At 41.8% G+C, this 21,198-nt stretch overlaps 1 protein-coding gene across 4 annotated transcripts in view; it reads left to right on the forward strand.

Moving 5' to 3' along the window:
• Window positions 1-21,198, forward strand: part of SLC1A2 (solute carrier family 1 member 2) — a 172,629-nt gene that overhangs the window by 56,764 nt on the left and 94,667 nt on the right. Inside the window, exon 1 of one of the 4 annotated variants that reach the window (XM_065528323.2) lies at window positions 1,435-1,519. The exons of the other annotated variants lie outside the window; for them this stretch is intronic. Within the exon in view, the coding sequence (XP_065384395.1) occupies window positions 1,512-1,519 (8 nt within the window). The 5' untranslated portion in view covers window positions 1,435-1,511. Of the gene's footprint in view, window positions 1-1,434; window positions 1,520-21,198 lie in introns of those variants that run through there. 4 annotated transcript variants of the gene reach the window in all.

Below are 21,198 nucleotides of genomic sequence, written 5' to 3' on the forward strand. Positions count from 1 at the left end.
AGATTTTGATGCCTGACAAGGGTTGGGGGAAGCAGAAAGGAGGAACGAGTAACAAAGGACTTCTCCAGAAGTTGAGGTAGGCCAGATTGGACATATAAGGCCTTGTATGCTACGTTAGGGAGCTTGATCTTTATATAGAAGACTATTGCTTCAGAGTATGTTCCTTGGATCAATAAATCCATACATCTATATAGCTCTTATGTAAGAAAAATAAAACAAACAAAAAGTCAACATGTTTTGGGTAACTTTGGCTATGGCTTGGTTAAGCAAAGTTGAATGTTTCTTCACTGCAGAATTTCTCAGAGCCTTTAGTAAACTAATGTACATTCTTAGCCTCCAAAAAAGGGCAGCTCTGTCCAATCTGATGTGACTCTCTTCATCTTAAAATGTAGGAGCAGGCCAGGCATAGTGACTCATGCCTATAATCCCAGCATTTTGCGAGGCTGAGACAGGTGAATCACTTGAGGTCAGGAGTTTGAGACCACCCTGGCCAACATGGTGAAATCCCATCTCTACTAAAAGTACAAAAATTAGTTGGGCATGCTGGTGGGCACGTGTAGTCCCAGCTACTCAGGAGGCTGAGACAGGAGAATCACTTGAGACCGGGAGATGGAGGTTGCAGTGGGCCGAGATCATACCACTGTACTCCAGATGGGCAACAGAGTGAGACGCTCAAATAAATAAATAACTAAATAAATAAAATAAATGCAGGAACATTTTACGTGATTAGTGTTCTGAGAGGCACATTTGAGAAATGGTGCTATGATTTATGGAAGCCATGGAAGGTGACATGGAGCCTAGAGTCCAAACCTACCTCAAAACAACAGGTTGACCTTTCATTTTATATTTAATTAGAAAACAAAGAGAGGTCTTTCCACAAAATCCAGGAGTAAATTAAGCTATGGAACATTTAGAATTTAAGCATCAAGAAAAGATCAGAAGCTGGGACATCTCTGGGCCTTAAAATGAGCTAGTTTCTTCCACATTGGGATTTAGAAGTTAAAGACTAATGACTTTACTGGGTCAGGGTTAAATGTCAAAGAGCAAGTCTTCCAGGCATGAAATGGTTAATGGTCACTGGGGTTGGAAGAATGGTATTAGAGAAGTGAAGGTAGGTACCCAGGGAGGACCATATGGTGTCAGAGCTACCAACAGGCTCAGGGGCTTACCCGTGAACTGCTGGATAACCAAGTAGAAATTCACAAAACATGGGAAGGAAACAGCCATGGTTCTTGCCTAAGGAGAGAAAAGGGACATCAAAGGCCAAAAATGACACTGATGATGTCTTTAACTCCCATAATTACACAACGTCCAAACAAACAGTGACCTTGGGCTCTCGAACGAAATGACAAAAGTCAATAGGACAGTTTGTGACGTCTTTGACATCAAAACACTGGGTAGGTAAACTTTAAAGTGCCTGACAGCTTTTCCTCTGTGGTGTAGCAGGACGATGATGGAAGGCAGAGCTCACTCCAGCACTACGTGACCAGCACGTTCCTGGAGCCGAGAGAATGGTCAGGTCAGAAATATTGGATGGGATAAGGGTGGGTTGTGAGGGGTGATGAGAAGGGAGGAATCAGTTTGCATTCCTGCAGAAGGAGGAGAAACGAGAAGGCAGAAAAATAGGTTATTATGAGACACTGCTGAGAGTCTATTTTGGTATTTGGCAAAGACACTTGGTTTTCCCAGGGGCTGAAATAATGTGAGTTCCCTCCTGTGAATGAGATCTTCCTTAGAAACACTGAGGCTCAGAGAAAGGAAGAAGACTTGGGAAATGTAATCTGATTTTCAGGAAAAACAATTGGTTTCTGAAATGTCTTAGGATGCTGAATAAAATGCACAGGTCTCTGCATGCCAGTGCCTGGTAGTGAGTCAAGTACTTTTTAGGTTGAATGAATTAATGAATTAATGAATTAATGGAAGAATCAGAGTTATTTCTATCTTTCCACATCCAGTTACTCCCCTTTAAAAGACTGCTTAAATAATATATTAATTACATGATACCGATGACGACTTTACTCTCATGATTACACAACATCCAAACAAACAGTTACCTTGGCCTCCCAAGTCAAATGACAGCAGTCGATAGGACAGTTTTTGATGTCTTTGAGGTCGAAACACTGGCTAGGAAAACTTTAAAGCAGCTGACAGCTTTTTCTCTGCAGTATGGCAGGTGAGTGGTGACTTGGAAAAGCTGTATTTTTTTTAAAAATCAAAATAATCATCCATGATTGCATCTTGAAGAATTGAAGCACCCAAAAATGTGTGATGCTGTCCTTAATGGATATGTGCTCTACATTGAGCCTCATGTTCTTTCTACAGGTTCTAGTGTTAGTGTTTTCAGCCATCACTGTGAAGAAATTGACACAAACGAAAATTCTAGAATTCTAGCTGTGCCATTTCCCTGTTGTGTGATCTGTTGTGTGATAGCTGTATTTCCACTTGCAAGTGCAAGCGACTTTAATTAAGATTTTATTGTCAAGCAGTTTACCCTGCTGTCAAAGCTCTTGGGTCCAAAAGTCTAAAGCAAAAGTGTCAGCGATGTTGCACTGCTGCCTGTATTTGGTGAGAGAATTAGCAGGTCTGGCTTTTGTGGTGAAAAAGGTATTTTTTAATAGTACTAAATGCATAAGATATTTGGTCCCATGTTACACTCTGGGTGCTTGTTAAGTATTTCTCTTTCCTCTTGCAACATAGAGTGTGGGTGTGACAATGACCACCGCCTCCTACTTGCTATTTATTTATTCCTTCAAATTACTCTTTTCTTCCATTATTGGAAAAAAGTGGTTAGTACTTCTTTATTCTCTCAACACATTTTTCAGTGTTCACTAGGTTCTGGGTGCAGCTTTAGGGTTTACCAGAAGTGGGACAATATTCAGTACTCTATTCTTTCACATGTTAGTTTCTCTTTTCAGAAGTTCAAGATGATGATTAAAAAAAAAATAAAGAAGTCAAATGAAACAGAAATTGCAAAGAGAAGTTACTCAGGAAACCAGAAAACATCAAGAAAGTCTGGAAAAATTGGATTTGAGCAAGGGCTTTCTGTATTTGCTTGGCAATGTGGATGATACAAAGTTGTGAAGAACCTGATAATTTTCCTTGCTACAATAATATAAATTACTTATTCTGTTCACATTTTGGCCTATTTCTCCTTACTGTTTATTTATTTTTTATTTTTATTTTTTATTTTTTTTTTTTGAGACAGAGTCTTGCTCTGTCGCCCAGGCTGGAGCGCAGTGGCCGGATCTCGGCTCACTGCAAGCTCCGCCTCCCGGGTTTACGCCATTCTCCTGCCTCAGCCTCCCGAGTAGCTGGGACTACAGGCGCCCGCCACCTTGCCCGGCTAGTTTTTTGTATTTTTTAGTAGAGACGGGGTTTCACTGTGTTAGCCAGGATGGTCTCGATCTCCTGACCTCGTGATCCGCCCGTCTCGGCCTCCCAAAGTGCTGGGATTACAGGCTTGAGCCACCGCGCCCGGCCTCTCCTTACTGTTTAAAATGAATTCCTTCAAGTTCATTTGTTTATAGTTTCAGTTTTAAAAAGGTGATTAATATTATGATCATAGAAGTTCTACATGCTCATTGCAGAGAAGTATTAAAACGTAAATGTACGCAGAAGGGAAAAATCACCTGCAATTTCTTCAACTAGAGATAATCACTGTTGAAATGTTGTATTCCCTTCTAGTCATAACATACATCAATACGTATTTGAGATTATGTTACGTACTTTACGTCTGTTTTCTAGGCTGCCACTCTCCCCTCTTTTTTTTTGAGACAGAATCTTGCTCTGTTGCCAGGCTGGAGTGCAGTGGCGCAATCTCGGCTCACTGCAACCTTCGCCTCTCCGGTTCAAGTGATTCTCCTGCCTTAGCCTGCCAAGTAGGTGGGACTACAGGCACCTGCCACCACACCCAGCTAATTTTTGTATTTTTAGTAGAGACGGGGTTTTACCATGTTGGCCAGGATGGTCTCAATCTCTTTACCTGGTGATCTGCCCACCTCGGCCCCCCAAAGCACTGGGATTACAGGCATGAGCCACAGCACCTGCTTTTCCCCTGCCTTTTTTAAGAAAAAGAACTTAAACCGTTTTAATATCCTATAAAATTATTATTGTAAATTCTTTTCTAGCCTTGGTTTTTGTCCTAATGGTCACTCTTATGTTGTGTGACAATATATAGGACCTGACTATGCCCAGCTTTATGTACATGCAGTAGGTTGCCATATGAGAATATGGGTAAGGAATTCTATATTTTATCTGTTAGAGTTCACTATTGCTGTGGTGTCATTTGCATAAGTATTTTGCAGGAATTGGACTTGGTCGTTTCCAGTTTTCTTATTTTATAAATAGTGCTGCAAATGACCCTCTTTGTATTGCATTTATTTTACTTAGAGATTGTTCCAGGCACCATATTCCCAAAATGAAGTTACTGAGTTCATGAACATAAACAGATTTATAATGCTTTTTACCCATTTTGAGAAAGATTAAGCCTGATTCATACTGCTACCCATGTTTTCCGAATGTACTTGTTTGTACAAAGCCCTACTCCTGTCTAATTTAAGTCATTGATTTAGATTTTCTGCCTTTAATAGAGATCTAAAATTAATGGATTTGAATTTACTTTTAAAAACTCTTACCTTTTTTTTTTTTTTTTTTTTGAGATGGAGTCTTGTTCAGTTGCCCAGGCTGGAGTGCAGTGGCATGATCTCGGCTCACTACAACCTCTGCCTGCTGGGTTCAAGCAATTCTCCTGCCTCAGCCTCCTGAGTAGCTGGGATTACAGGCATGTGCCACCACGCCCAGCTAAATTTTTTTTTTTTTTTTTTGTAGTTTTAGTAGGGATGGGGTTTCACCATGTTAGTCAGGATGGTCTGAATCTCCTGACCTCGTGGTCCGCCCGCCTCGACCTCCCAACATACTGGGATTACAGGGGTGAGCCACTGCACCCGGCCTAAAAGCTCTTACTTTTTTATAATAAGAGATACAATGCTTGCCATAAAAATGAGCAAATTCAATGAGTAAAAAGTTAATTATTGCCAGAAATAATAATACTTAAATAATGTGTTATCAGAACATTAGTTTTACATTTTTATGTAATAAAATTCACATCAAGACTTTATATTTGAAAGAATAAGGATTGCTTTTATTCTCATTTCCCTCATTTTTCTTAATATTCTCTCTAAATTGTCAGAGATTTTACATTTGTCAATGCCATTCACCTACTGAGTCTGTTTCAAGACAAGCCTAAACGACAAGAGCAAAGGAATATTCTAGACCCTCAGAAATAATTTCAAATGTCTGAGAAGGATCCTTGAAGTTTGCTGCCCCAGAGAAAAGATACGTTATATTCTTGACAAAAAGAAGGTGTCTTGGAATGCACCCCATTTTTGCCTACGTTGCAACCAAGGGCCTTCTGCCCAGCGTTCTAGGGGAGTGCTGGGAGTTGCCTTGAGTCTTAGCCACCTGAGCAAGTGCAGTGCCATAACGCATGGTCAGAGGTGTCCAGGAACATTAGCAGATTTTCAACTAAGTCTTTCTACCATCTGGGAACACCAATGAGGTGAAGGATTTTATTCCCAGAAATTTTATAGAACAAACACACACCTGCCCATAACATCACTGTTCAAAATCAATTAGGGCTATTGTATGGGTTGATTATAAGTTTGTGAAGATGAATCTGGAAAAAAACATCATGGGGTCCCCCAGTCTAGGTGTATTTGATGGTATTCAATTCATTCAGGAACTCTCAAAGTGTAGCTAAGTACAAAGCTATAGAATCTTTAGAATCATTACTGCTAGACCTCTTATAACCTGCTCAGAAGGCCATACCAGCTTTCATGGGCAGTTGGCTATATACCATTTATTTCACATAATTATTTCACATAATTATTTTGTTTGTAACTAAAGAGAAAAAACAGCTCTGTAGTGGACAGTGTTGTTATCCATCTGCTGTGCATTACATATGAGAAAACCAAGGCTTACAGAGTTACCTAACTTGTTCAAGGAGACCGTCAGCTAAGACTGTTTTTTTTGACATGAGATGGAGTCTTGCTCTATTGCCCAGGCTGGAGTGCAGTGGCATGATCTTGGCTCACTACAACCTCTGCCTCCTGGAGAATCAAGCGATTCTCCTGCTTCGGCCTCCCGAGTAGCTGGGATTATAAACACACACCACCATGCCCAGGTAATTTTTGTATTTTTAGTAGAGAAGGGGTTTCACTATGTTGACCAAGCTGGTCTCGAACTCCTGTCCTCAAGTGATCCGCCTACCTCGGCCTCCCAAAGTGCTGGGATTACACGTGTGAGCCACCACGCCCAGCCAGCTAAGATGTTAAGACTGGATCTATAATTGGCCTCACTCCCTCTACAGCTGGTGCATTGACCACTTCCTGCTGTTTTGCGCAGACATGCAGCGAAACAAGGCAGTCAGCAGGCACGACCTATGGATGCTTTCTTTCCCAGTTAGCTCCAGTACACTCACAAGTGCTAATCATCTGAAATGGTGTGAATTATGGAAAAATACAGAAAAAAAGCCATATAGGATTATTGGAGTGAAGATGCAGGAGGAGGGTGTGAAGGTTGGGAGGAGGGAGATCAGGTCTCTCTGATGCTAAGATTCTGAAAGTGAGCTCACCATGGTTGGTCTCATTCACAGACCCTCTTACCTTTGGCCTTTTTTCATCCTGAGAGTAAACTCTATAATGCTTTAGGTCTCTCTACCAACAAGGTGGAAGAGTTTGAACTCACATTGGCCAAAGGGGCCTGCCACAGGGGAAAAATTCTTTGAAACCTTGTGTTTTATCCTTGGAAACCAAGCAAATTTTTACATCATGCTCTATTGTTTGTTTGTATTTCTGTGTAAACATTATGGTTTAAACTACCATGTTTCTTTGTAACTTTCTTATAAATGTAATCATTTATAGGAGTTTCTATTGATTTTATAACAGCATTGGGATAAGGGAAACTACATTCATTATGAGACACATTCTATTTTCAGAAAACTTGAAATATGGGAAAATGTATAATTAGAGTTGAGGAAATTCAGGAAGATTTTGCTGCTCGTGGAAGATGTGTCATGTTTCTGTTGGGGCTGGGCCAGGCTTCTGGTATCTATTTGTGTCCACGTGAGAGTAGGCACATATTTCAGTATGCGGTGCAAAGTCTCAGATGTGTTCTTGGGTGACGGGTGTGGGGGCGGCTGGGGGTGAAAAGTGTGAGGAATTGCCCATGGCTGGCTCCTTCTGCCTCACTGACATCTGTTGGGATAGGGTTTCTCGACCTTGGCCCTATTTTTTTAAAACTATACTTTAAGTTCTAGGGTACATGTGCACAACGTGCAGGTTTGTTACATATGTATACATGTGCCATGTTGGTGTGCTGCACCCATCAACTCCTCATTTACATTAGGCATATCTCCTAATGCTATCCCTCCCCTGTCCTCCCACCCCATGACAGGCCCCGGTGTGTGATGTTCCCCTTCCTGTGTCCAAGTGTTCTCATTGTTCAGTTCCCACCTATGAGTGAGAACATGCAGTGTTTAGTTTTTTGTTCTTGTGATAGTTTGCACAGAATGACGGTTTCCAGCTTCATCCGTGTCCCTACAAAGGACATGAACTCATCTTTTTTATGGATGCATAGTATTCCATGGTGTATATGTGCCACATTTTCTTCATACAGTCTATCACTGATGGACATTTGGGTTGGTTCCAAGTCTTTGCTATTGCAAATAGTGCTGCAATAAACATACATGTGCATGTGTCTTTTTATCAGCATGATTTATAATCCTTTGGGTATATATCCAATAATGGGATGGCTGGGTCAAATGGTATTTCTAGTTCTAAATCCTTGAGGAATCACCACACAGTCTTCCACAATGATTGAACTAGTTTACAGTCCCACCAACAGTGTAAAAGTGTTCCTATTTCTCCACATCCTCTCCAGCACCTGTTGTTTCCTGACTTTTTAATGATTGCCATTCTATCTGGTGTGAGATGGTATCTCATTGTGGTTTTGATTTGCATTTCTCTGAAGGCCAGTGATGATGAGCGTTTTTTCATGTGTCTGTTGGCTGCATAAATATCTTCTTTTGAGAAGTGTCTGTTCATATTCTTTGGCCACTTTTTGATGGGGTTGTTTGTTTTTTTCTTGTAAATGTGTTTGAGTTCTTTGTGGATTCTGGATATTAGCCCTTTGCCAGATAAGTAGATTGCAAAAATTTTCTCCCATTCTGTAGGTTGCCTGTTCACTCTGATGGTAGTTTATTTTGCTGTGCAGAAGCTCTTTAGTTTAATTAGATTCCATTTGTCAATTTTGGCTTTTGTTGCAATTGCTTTTGGCATTTTAGACATGAAGTCCTTGCCCATGCCTATGTCCTGAATGGTATTGCCTAGGTTTTCTTCTAGGGTTTTTATGGTTTAAGGTCTAACATTTAAGTCTTTAGTCCATCTTCAATTAATTTTTATATAAGGTGTAAGGAAGGGATCCAGTTTCAGCTTTCTACGTATGGCTAGCCAATTTTCCCAGCACCATTTATTAAATAGGGAATCCTTTCCCCATTTCTTGTTTTTGTCAAGTTTTTCAAAGATCAGATGGTTATAGATGTGTGGTATTATTTCTAAGGGCTCTGTTCTGTTGCATTGGTCTATATATCTGTTTTGGTACCAATACCATGCTGTTTTGGTTACTGTAGCCTTGTAGTATAGTTTGAAGTCAGGTAGCATGATGCCTCCAGCTTTGTTCTTTTTGCTTAGGATTATCTTGGCATTGAGGGCTCTTTTTTGGTTCCATATGAACTTTAAAGTAGTTTTTCCCCCAATTCTGTGAAGAAAGTCATTGGTAGCTTGATGGTGATGACACTGAATCTATAAATTACCTTGGGCAGTATGGCCATTTTCACGATATTATTCTTCCTATCCATGAGCATGGAATGTTCTTCCACTTGTTTGTGTCCTCTTTTATTTTGTTGAGCAGTGGTTTGTAGTTCTCCTTGAAGAGGTCCTTCACATCCCTTGTAAGTTGGATTCTTAGGTATTTTATTCTCTTTGAAGCAATTGTGAATGGGAGTTCATTCATGATTTGGCTCTCTGTTTGTCTGTTATTGGTGTATAAGAATGCTTGTGATTTTTGCACGTTGATTTTGTATCCTGAGACTTTGCTGAAGTTACTTATCAGCTTAAAGATATTTTGGGCTGAGACGATGGGGTTTTCTAAATATACAGTCATGTCATCTGCAAACAGGGACGATTTGACTTCCTCTTTTCTGAACTGAATATCCTTTATTTCTTTCTCTTGCCTGATTTCCCTGGCCAGAACTTCCAACACTATGTTGAATAGGAGTGGTGAGTGAGGGCATCCCTGTCTTGTGCCAGTTTTCAAAGGGAATGCTTCCAGTTTTTGCCCATTCAGTATGATATTGGCTGTGGGTTTGTCATAAATAGCTCTTACTATTTTGAGATATGTCCCATAAAAACCTAATTTATTGAGAGTTTTTAGCATGAAGGAATGCTGAATTCTGTCAAAGGCCTTTTCTGCATCTATTGAGATAATCATGTGGTTTTTGTCTTTGGTTCTGTTTATATGCTAGATTACGTTTATTGATTTGTGTATGTTGAACCAGCCTTGCATCCCAGGGATGAAGCCCACTTGATCATGGTGGATAAGCTTTTTGATGTGCTGCCAGATTTGGTTTGCCAGTATTTTATTAAGGATTTTTGTATTGAAGTTCATCAGGGATATTGGTCTAAAATTCTCTTCTTTTGTTGTGTCTCTACCATGCTTTGGTATCCGGATGATGGTGGCCTCATAAAATGAGTAGGGAGGATTCCCTCTTTTTCTATTGATTGGAATAGTTTCAGAAGGAATGGTAGCAGCTCCTCCTTGTACCTCTGGTAGAATTCGGCTGTGATTCCGTGTGGTCCTGGAATTTTTTGGTTGGTAGGCTATTAATTATTGCCTCAATTTCAGAACCTGTTATTTGTCTATTCAGGGATTAGATTTCTTCCTGGTTTAGTCTTGGGAGGGTATATGTGTCCAGGAATTTATCCATTTCTTATAGAATTTCTAGTTTATTTGTGTAGAGGTGTTTATAGTATTCTCTGATGGTATTTTGTATTTCTGTGGGATCGGTGGTGATATCCCCTTTATCATTTTTTATTGTGTCTATTTGATTCTTCTCTCTATTAGTCTTGCTAGCAGTCTATCAATTTTGTTGTTCTTTTCAAAAAACCCAGCTCTTGGATACATTGATTTTTTGAAGGGTTTTTTGGTGTCTCTATCTCCTTCACTTCTGCTCTGATCTTAGTTATTTGTTGCCTTCTGCTAGTTTTTGAATGTGTTTGCTTTTGCTTCTCTAGTTCTTTTAATTGTGATGTTAGGGTGTCATTTTTAGATCTTTACTGCTTTCTCCTGTGGGCATTTAGTGCTATAAATTTCCCTTTACACACTGCTTTAAATGTGTCCCAGAGATTCTGGTATGTTGTATCTTTGTTCTCATTGGTTTCAAAGAACATCTTTATTTCTGCCTTCATTTCATTATGTACTCAGTAGTCATTTGGGAGCAGATTGTTCAGTTTCCATGTAGTTGAGTTTTGAGTGAGTTTCTTAATCCTGAGTTCTAGTTCGATTACACTGTGGTCTGAGAGACAGTTTGTTATAATTTCTGTTCTTTTGCATTTGCTGAGTAGTGCTTTACTTCCAATAATGTGGTCAATTGTGGAATAAATGTGATGTGGTGCTGAGAAGAATGTGTATTCTGTTGATTTGGGGTGGAGAGTTCTGTAGATGTCTATTAAGTCCACTTGGTGCAGAACTGAGTTCAATTCCTGGGTATCCTTTTTAACTTTCTGTCTCATTGATCTGTCTAATGTTGACAGTGGGGTGTTAAGTCTCCCATTATTGTTGTGTGGGAGTCTAAGTCTCTTTGTAGGTCTCTAAGGACTTGCTTTATGAATCTGGGTGCTCCTGTATTGGGTGCATATATATTTAGGATAGTTAGCTCTTCTTGTTGAATTGATCCCTTTACCATTATGTAATGGCCTTCTTTGTCTCTTTTGATCTTTGTTGGTTTAAAGTCTGTTTTGTCAGAGACTAGGATTTCAACCCCTGCCTTTTTTGTTTTCCATTTGCTTGGCAGATCTTCCTCCATCCCTTTATTGTAAGCCTATGTGTGTCTCTGCACGTGAGATGGGTCTCCTGAAGACAGCACACTGATGGGTCTTGACTCTTTATCCAATTTGCCCTTCTGTGACTTTTAATTGGAGCATTTAGCCCATTTACATTTAAGGTTAATATTGTTATATGTGAATCTGATCCTGTCATTATGATGTTAGCTGGTTCTTTTGCTCGTTAGTTGATGCAGATTCTTCCTAGCATTGATACTCTTTACATTTTGGCATGGTGTTGCAGTGGCTGGTACCGCTTGTTCCTTTCCATGTTTAGTGCTTCCTTCAGGAGCTCTTGTAGGGCAGGCCTGGTGGTGACAAAATCTCTCAGCATTTGCTTGTCTGTAAAGGATTTTATTTCTCCTTCACTTATGAAGCTTAGTTTGACTGGATATGAAATTCTGGGTTGAAAATTCTTTTCTTTTAGAAGTTAAATATTGGCCCCGACTCTCTTCTGGCTTGTAGACTTTCTGCTGAGAGATCTGCTGTTAGTCTGACGGGCTTGCCTTTGTGTGTAACCGGACCTTTCTCTTTGGCCGCCCTTAACATTTTTTCCTTCATTTCAACTTTGGTGAATCTGACAATTATGTGTCTTGGAGTTGCTCTTCTCGAGGAGTATCTTTGTGGTGTTCTCTGTATTTCTTGAATTTGAATGTTGGCCTGCCTTGCTAGGTTGAGGAAGTTCTCCTGGATAATATCCTGAAGAGTGTTTTCCAACTTGGTTCCATTCTCCCCATCACTTTCAGGCACACCAATCAGATGTAGATTTGGTCTTTTCACACAGTCCCATATTTCTTGGGGGCTTTGTTCATTTCTTTTTACTCTTTTTTCTCTACACTTCTCTTCTTGCTTCATTTCATTCATTTGATCTTCAATCACTGATATCCTTTCTTCCAGTTGATTAAATCGGCTACTGAAGCTTGTGCATTCGTCACGTAGTTCTTGTGCCATGGTTTTCAGCTCCATCAAGTTATTTAAGGACTTCTCTACACTGGTTATTCTAGTTAGCCATTTATCTCATATTTTTTCAAGGTTTTTAGCTTCTTTGCAATGGGTTCGAACTTCCTCCTTTAGCTCAGAGAAGTTTGGTCATCTGAAGCCTTCTTCTCTCAACTGGTCAAAGTCATTCTCCGTCCAGCTTTGTTCCATTGCTGGTGAGGAGCTGCATTCCTTTGGAGTGGGAGAGGCACTCTGATTTTTAGAATTTTCAACTTTTCTGCTCTGTTTTGTCCCCATCTTTGTGGTTTTATTTACCTTTAGACTTTGACGATGGTGATGTACAGATGGGGTTTTGGTGTGGATGTCCTTTCTGTTTGTTAGTTTTCCTTCTAACAGTCAGGACCCTCAGCTGCACGTCTGTTGGGTATCCACTCCAGACCCTGTTTGCCTGGGTATCAGCAGCAGAGGCTACAGAACAGTGAATATTGCTGAACAGTAAATGATGCTGCCTGATCGTTTCTCTGGAAGCTTTGTCTCAGAGGGGTACCCGGCCATGTGAGGTGTTGATCTGCCCCTACTGGGGGATGCCTCCCAGTAAGGCTACTTGGGGGTCAGGGACCCACTTGAGGAGGCAGTCTGTCCGTTCTCAGATCTCAAACTCTGTGCTGGGAGAACCACTACTCTCTTCAAAGCTGTCAGACAGGGACATTTAAGAGGTTTCTGCTGCCTTTGTTTGGCTATGCCCTGTCCCCAGAGGTGGAGTCCACAGAGGCAGGAGGCCTCCTTGAGCTGAGGTGGGCTCCACCCAGTTCCAGCTTCCAGGCTGCTTTGTTTACACTCAAGCTTCAGCAATGGTGGGCGCCGTTCCCCCAACCTCGCTGCCACCTTGCAGTTGGATCTCAGACTGCTGTGCTAGCAGTGAGCGAGGCTCTGTGGGCGTGCAACCCTCCAAGACACGTGTGGGGTATAATCTCCTGGTGTGACCTTGGCCCTATTGCCATTTGGGGCAAAATAATTCTTTGTTGTGGGGGATGATTTGCAGCATCCCTGGCCTCTACTTACTAACAGCACCTCTTCCTCTAGTAGTGACAACCAAAAATGTGTCCAGACATTACAAAATTGCCCCTGGCTGAGAACCACTGGGTTAGGGCAAAAAAGAAACGTTGGAACAGGTGGGCCAACACAGATCCTTTGATTTCAGGATTTTTTATTTTTTATTTTTATTTTTAAAGAAACACAGTCTTGCTTTGTCACATAGGCTGGCGTACAGTAGTGTAATCTTAGCCCACTGCAGCCTGGAATTCCTGGACTCAAGGAATTCCTCCTCTTCAGACTTCCTGGTAGTGGGTACTCCAGGTGTGCACCACCATGCCTGGCTAATTTTTTATTTTTTTAAATTTTTTGGAGAGACGGGGTCTTGTTATATTGACCAGGCTGGTCTCAAACTCCTGGTCCCAACCAATCCTCTCTCCTCAGCCTCCAAAAGCCCTGGGATTTCAGACAGGAGTCACTGCACCCGGCTAAGATTTTCTTTTTATATCAGAAGGTCTCTTGTCCCAGTGTGCCACTAATAGGATGCCTTTGTTATTTGGTAATAGATTTGTGTTTTTGTCCTCTATCTGTAAAATGATCAGACCCAAGGGTTTCTAGGGACTCTTCTAGGCTTGAAACTATTCTCAGTAGTTGCCAGGATTATAGGATTTTTAACCAGTAGTACCATTCTAACAGTGCTGTCTGTTGAAATCCTCCCTCCTTAAAGTTTAAATGTATATTAATATTGCACTAAGTGCTATGGTCATACTCTTTATTCACTTAACATCCTTTCAAGGGAGGCTTAGGCTTGTAATTGAAATAGGCATAAGGAGTCACCGGGAGCCAGTGGGACAAAGGCACAAATAATAATAAATGACTCAATACTATTTAACATGCAATTAATTAAATATCAACATGGTCTGTTGATGGTAGAAAAGTGACAAAACTTTCTGCTTTTCTGAAGGTCTAGCTCATGTCCACCCTTGCTATTAGGGATATTTGCCAAGGATCATTGAAAGAAACTTTTGATCATCTGAGGTGGGAATTAATCATTTGTCGTCGAGCTCTCTATTAGAGACTCACATATTTTAATGCAGCAAAAATTTACTGAAAACCCTATTGTGCTCTTAGTGGATGACTTAGCAGTGAGAAAAAAAAGTCCAGTTCTGTTCTCGATAAGGGTACAGCCTAGTGGGGGATGATGCACATCCATCAATCACACAGATCAATAGGGGAATTAGACTTGTTCAATTAGGTCAGGGAGGCTTCCTGGAAGAAACAAAATTTGATTCAAGATTGGAAGGATGAGCAGGAGTCTGCTAGGTGAAGAAGAGAAGCTGAGACATTGCTTCTATGCATTTGTATGAATGGTTAGGGGAGTGGAAACCTTAAGATCCAAGAGACAAGAAAAGGAGAATGTCAGCCCAACCCCATTTGTCTCTATCAGAAGGTTTCTAAACAGCCACGTTCACTCCATTCTAAGTCACCCTTAATTGTAAATTGCAATCACAATGGAATAATAGTTTTCAAGTAAAAAGAGATGTACCATAGTAGATAAATGTTGATATTGACTATAATATGCACCCCAATTTCAGAAACGTTAAATATATATATTTTTAAAGCCTATCTTAAAAGCAAGGACATAAGATATCAAAATTCAAAGTCAGTCTTGAAATGATTATTGCTATTATTGTCATCGTTTTTATACTGAGGTCTCTTATGGTCACTGCTACCAGCTGGGAGAGTTTTCATTGGCCATCTCTGCTGCCCAGGCACATGCTTCCCCACCATGTTGATGGGATTTCTTGCTTCCTGCTCAAACCTCCCCTCTTTCCTCCCGGCTCCTTGATTCCCAATCCCTTGAGTTCACAATGATTTCTCACATGGTATAGTTTAGCCATACATGAGCTCACTGCCAACCATCTCAACCTAACTGTCTGAAATGTATCCAGTAAGGTATATTACAAAACAAGGGCAGCGATCTCTCTTGGTGCAGTGAGCATGCCCTGAGACAGCTTGGAATTCTAGACAGGGGTGAGACTATCAGGAGGAGAAACTGTGCCACTCCTTTGCAGAAGGGAGCTGGGGCCTTGCTGCTTTCTCAGGAGGCAGCACTGGAATGGCTTCTAGAAAGATGGGCTTGGCCCTGGGACGGTGAAAATTGCTCTCTCTCTGTGACCTCTGGGGCTCAGCCAAGGCAGGGATGGATAAAGAGCTAACCTGCCCCTCCTGCCAGCCAAAAATAGTGCTGACTGTGTCACAGAGCTTTTGGTAATTAAACCTTCCCTCTGCAGAAAGCTGTGGCTTGGACTGGAAGGGTACCATGGATGTGTTAAGGTAATTCACTCCCAACACTGACATTCTTCGCTCAGCATCAGAAGCAGGCTGGAAAACCAAGTGGAACTAGATGAAGGTTGACATTCATAACCAGGGCATGGTATGTAAGTAGTAAGAAAAAGGAACATGTGCCAACAAAGTTTCTTCTAGATTAAGTAGTTCTTTGTTTTTACTCTGAGTCATATGGACTTTTTTTCCTTTTTGGTCAATCAGCTTAGTTTAGCAACTTTTTGTTTCTGATTATAAAAATGGCTTCATTTTTGCTGTAGAAAGTTGGAAACATAAAAGAAGCAATAAGGAAGTAAAAACACATCCATCATCTTATCATTCACAGACGGCCGTTAGGAACATTTTGTGCCCACTGTTTTCTCGATGGAGTGTACAACGTTTATAAAATTATGATCAGGGCCGGATGCGGTGACTCATGCCTGTAATCCCACCAATTTGGGAGAACAAGGTGGGCGGATCATGAGGTCAGGATTTTGAGACCAGCCTGGCCACTATGGTGAAACTCTGTCTCTACTAAAAATACAAAAATTAGCAGGGCACGGTGGCACGCACCTGTAGTCCCAGTTACTCAGGAGATTGAGTCAGGAGAATCCCTTGAACCTGGGAGACGGAGGTTGCAGTGAGCCAAGACTGTGCCACTGCACTCTGGCCTGGGCAACAGAGCAAGACTCTGTCTCAAAAAATAAATAAATAAATAAATAAAAAATAATGATCAGAGAATATATACAGTATACAGTTTTCTGTCTTACCTTTTAAATGTACATACAATGTACTCCCAGTGATATTGTATCTGATGGGGTCATTAAATATTACTTGAAAACCAGACTGTTTTTAGCTTATAAACCTCCTGAGGACCAGGGCTGAGTGGGGTGAGATGTCTGGGAGAACACATGTCCATGTCAGTAGGAAAGTGCTCTGGTCTGGAGTGTTCTTCAGACAGACTCCATGGTCCCAGGAGAAACTGACATGCTGTCTGGGAAAGCAGAGATGTTCTGGTCATTTTGGGAGGCAGAGAAGGAATGGGAAGTTCGCTGGGGAGAGCATCACGCAGAGAAAAGAGGATTGGCTCGTAAGTAAAATATTCCTGGCTTGGATTCTGTCTCTGGCACTAATCAGTTGCCTGATCATGGTTAGCCTACCTAATCCTCTAAACCTCAGTTTTCTCATTTATAAAGTGGGACTAATGGTATTATGTATTTCACTGGGTTGTTGGAAGATAGTACCTGACTCAGAGTAAGTACTCAATGAATGTTAGCTATCATTAGTATACTATTTTTATTAATCTCCTCAACAAAGACTGGGTCAGCTGATTGCATTGGATGAAGATAGTGGGTAGATGGGTTCACTCTTTAAGATAATCTTTAAAAGGAAGTAAAAATGTTGGTGAGTTTTAGTATTAGTATGTTCTCTCAGAGAGAAGGTATATTTAAGGTTTAGGGAAGTCAAAAGAATGAAATCTTAAGGCTCCTTCCATTTCATTTTCCAGGCCATGAATTGAGGACACTTCAGTGCCTGATAGGAGATCTGGGTTCAGACCAATAAGCAGGTCCAGTCTCAGCCCAGGCATCTTCCTAATCAGGCTTGATGGAGCAGCTGCAGCTTTAAGTATTTGAATAAATCATCAAAGGGTTTGTTGCATCAGCCAAGCTTTTTAGAGTCCAAAATTTAAAAGCTGAGATAAAATCTTATCTTGGTGTGTCTTTATGGAAGGATCCCCAGGTACCTGGGGTTAAGGTCTGGCTCAAACCAGGACCTAGGGAGCAGCATACGGTGATTGGAGAGACCTGGGTTTGAATCCCAGCTCTGCACGTTGTTAGTTATATGACCTTGGGCAAGATTCACAACCTTAGCCTTTCTTTACCTTCTCACCCTAATCGGGGGTAAACATTTGTACCTTTTGAGGTTGTTGCAAGGATTAAAAGAGGCAAACTCTATGACAATGCCTAACTCCATGCTGGACTTAATACAGATTCTCAATAAATGTTGACACCATCTTCCATCCCCCCTATCCTACAAGAGAAAACAAGACAGAATAAGAAAATGCTTAGGTTTCTTCATCTGTAAATAAGTAATGGGAACAAGAAAATTAAAGGCAGAAGCTCTCTCAGCCTCTAGGGTCTGGGAGATGTCTTCTTGTTGTTTGAGTTTTAGTCTGTACTTTCTAAAAACCAGTAGTGGGCCTCTGGCATTTCCTGGCACATCTTAGCAGATAGGTATTGAATATATACCATGTGCCACTGTACTGCACCCTTTGTATGGGTGATCTCATACAGTGCTTTCATTTCATGGAGGAGAAAAACTGGGGCTCAGAGACATGAAGAAACTCACCCAAAGTTTCTTAGCTGTTAAGTGGTGGAGCTGGGATTGGTACCTGGGTCCCTCTGTCTCTGAGCCCATGTTCGTAACTACTGCAAACATAGGTCTCTAACCATATAGGACATCTACTCCTTGCTGGAAAAGAGAAGTACAAAACAGGCAGGAATGGCCTTTTCAACTACTAAATTGTAAGCCCCCTGAGCCCAAAGACTGTGTGTTCCCCTCTCAATCCCCTCCCAGGCATGCAGCTAGTAGCAGCTAATAGGAAACCCTGGAGACACCTACTGGGAATCTAAGAATCTGGGTTAGGATTCCTTTAAAATGCAGATGTCCTATGAAAAGTAAGTACCTGATTTCTTATATACCTAGGTTCACTAGATACTTATCTTTGATATGGGAAAGTAGGACTTTCTCAGATACCTGGGTGGCTGGCGGCAGCGAAAGGCACTGAAAATCTGGAGGGGAAGAGCTCTTCCCTCTCTTTATTTTCTCACAAAGGGAAAGGAGTAAAAGGCAGAGGAAGTGGGGCTGAGATGACGAAGACAGTACCACAGGGTTCATAAGATGTACACATCAGAATTCCTGGCTTGCAGGCCCTGGGCATTGGCTGGACAAGGTTTGGTGGTCTGCAGGGCACAGAAAGAATCTATGCCTCCAAGGATTCATAGAAAATCACCACTTCCTCTGTCATTATCTTTTATTTATTATTCTCTGTGATCTGTTGGTCTTTGATTCCCTTTGTACTTTTGATTCTTTTGTGATTGTCCCTTTCGATTTGGCCCTGGTTTTTACCTTGATCTCATCTATATTGACCACACCTCAATGCAGGCCTCCTCCCTCCCTGCCTGGGCTCCCGCAGTGGCCCCATCTACATCCCTGCCTCCAGTTTTGTTCATTACTGCTGCCAGATTCACCTCCCTCCACGTCTACCTGTTTTTGAACCTTGTCATTCCCATCCTGCTCTGAGCTTTTGCTCTCTGTTTCCTCTGCCTGATGTATCCTCTCCCCTTTCCACTTCCAATCAAAAGAAAGTCTACCTATAGTCTTCCAAACTCAGCACACATCCTTCTCCTTTGGGAACCTGTTCCCAATGATTCCATCAATTTCTCTGTCTTCTTCTTCTTCTTTTTTTTGTTTTTTGTTTTTTTGAGACCAGGTCTCAGTCTGTCGCCGAGGCTGGAGTGCAGTGGTGCGATCTCGGCTCACTGCATCCTCCACCTCCTGGGTTCAAGCAATTCTCCCACCTCAGCCTCCCAAGTAGCGGGGATTACAGGGGTGAGCCACCATGACAGGCCAGTTTTTGCATTTTTAGTAGAGAGAGGGTTTCACCATATTGGCCAGGCTGGTCTCCAACTGCTGACATCAGATGATCTATCTGCCTCAGCCTCCCAAAGTGCTGGGATTATAGGCATGAGCCACCATGCCTGGCCTCTGTCTTCTCAATTCTAGTAGCACTGATGTGTGCCTACATCAGTTGGTCATGTGCTTCCTCCCCTCTGCTTAGGGCATTATCTACCTCTTGAACATGACTTCTCACCTGTTTGCTTTCCTCCCCGTCTATGTCAGGAGTTCTTTAAATTTAATGTTTCTGCTTCATTTATTGAGTATCTGCTATATGCAAGCACCCTATTGAGGGTTGAGAAACAAAGAGGAATTATTAAGTTTGCTCATCGATAAATAATTGAGGTGAGACCTTTAGAAATGTGTGTCCATTGGCCTGCTCCAATTCTAGACAGTTTTTTCACCAACTCCAGGGGAGGGCAAGCAAAGCATGCCTCTGGCTCTTGCATTCCACATGTCTCTTATTAAAAACAGATGGCCCAGGACTGCTTCGGCCATTGCACCAGTTGACAGGCCTGTTCCTGGGGAGGCTCTCCTCATGAATTCTAGAATCTAGCTGCGTTAGTAACAATTCTTCCTGCAGAGCAATAAGGGGATAGTGTCTGTGGGCTGGGCACTTTCCATGAACAAGAAAGGCCTGAATTCAACCCATGTGCCGCCCAGACTTGTCATTTGGAGCTTGGCCTCAGGCAAGGGCAAAATGGGAAGCTAACTTGAGAGGAAGAGGTCCCTTCTGCCACTTCTGCATTCCTGAAGCTCACAACAACCCGCTTCTTTGTCCTCATTTTTCTTAGGAACAAATGCATTCATTTAACAAACATGTGTGGCTGAGTGTGGTGGCTCATAACTGTAAACTCAGCTCTTTGGGAGGCCAAGGCAGGAGGATCACTTGAGGTCAGGAGTTCGAGACCAGCCTGGACAACCAACATGGCAAGACTTCATCTCTATTTTTAAAAATTGCTGAGCACAGTGATCTCTGTTTTCCCAGTGCCTGCCTGGCTCAGGGCTTGGCACTGAGGTAAATATGATTGCTGCTCTAAATAAGCTTATCTCTAAGAAATGAAATGAATGTAAACTATCGAAAGCAAGGAAGGCAAATATGGGCATGCATATGTCCACTTCTTAATTTTGTGTCCATGGCAGATATTGCTAATTAATCATAGAACTCATTCACTTTGAATCTGGATTAAGGTGAAGATCCAGCCTTGGGATCCTTTTCAAAGCATTGCTCCAGCAGCCACTATCACTGATTTGGACTTTGCCCATGAGATGAAATCTGCTTGTGATCCTTTTTTTTTGTGTGGGTGTGTGTTTAAAGTGGTCCAAATGCCACTGGAATTGGGGAGCAGGGGCTCAAAACAGCGAGTATATTGAGTTACTGTGTCTGTCCAGAGCAGACGAGGAGACTCCACTCATGGGAGTGTCCAAAAGTAACACCGCTATTACGGAAGCCCTGTACCATTGCTTCGCGCTTCTTCTCACTTTCATGGCTCCTTTCTGTCTGACCATTGTGGACTCCTCTTCCTCCTCATACCCCTCAGAAGTGGCTGTTTTGCAAGGTTAAACTCATCCGTCCCAAATTCTTTTTTCTTGTCTGTTTTCTCAGTTGGAGAGCTCATTTCTTCCCTCAGCTTTTACTAGCTTTTTAAAGTAGTTAACTCTCAAATCTGTATCTTCAGAGAAGTCTTTTTCCAAAGTCTAAACTCCTCCCTTTGGCACTGAAGCACTTCCACCATCTGACCCTGTTTATCTTTCCAGTCCCCTCTCCAGTCCCAGCTCCTTGCCTACAGAACTTCTGCTGTGAGCACGAGGTCTTCTTCCATCCTGTGTCTGAGATGTGGGGTACCCATGGGCAGTCCTGCTCCCATGCCTTGACACATGTCCCTGCCCTGCCCCTCTTCTCTGTTTTGTCTGTCATAGCCACTCTATGAGTCTCCGCTTCACTGCCATTTCACTGAGAAAGCCCTTTCTGACTTCTTTATGATTTCAGAAGATAACAAGTGCCATGAGCTGAGGATCTTACTATCTTACACTTTGAGTCACTCAACAAACAGTTATTGACTGCCTC

This window comes from Macaca fascicularis, chromosome 14 (assembly GCF_037993035.2).
Source record: "Macaca fascicularis isolate 582-1 chromosome 14, T2T-MFA8v1.1".
Classification (NCBI taxonomy): Eukaryota; Metazoa; Chordata; class Mammalia; order Primates; family Cercopithecidae; genus Macaca; species Macaca fascicularis.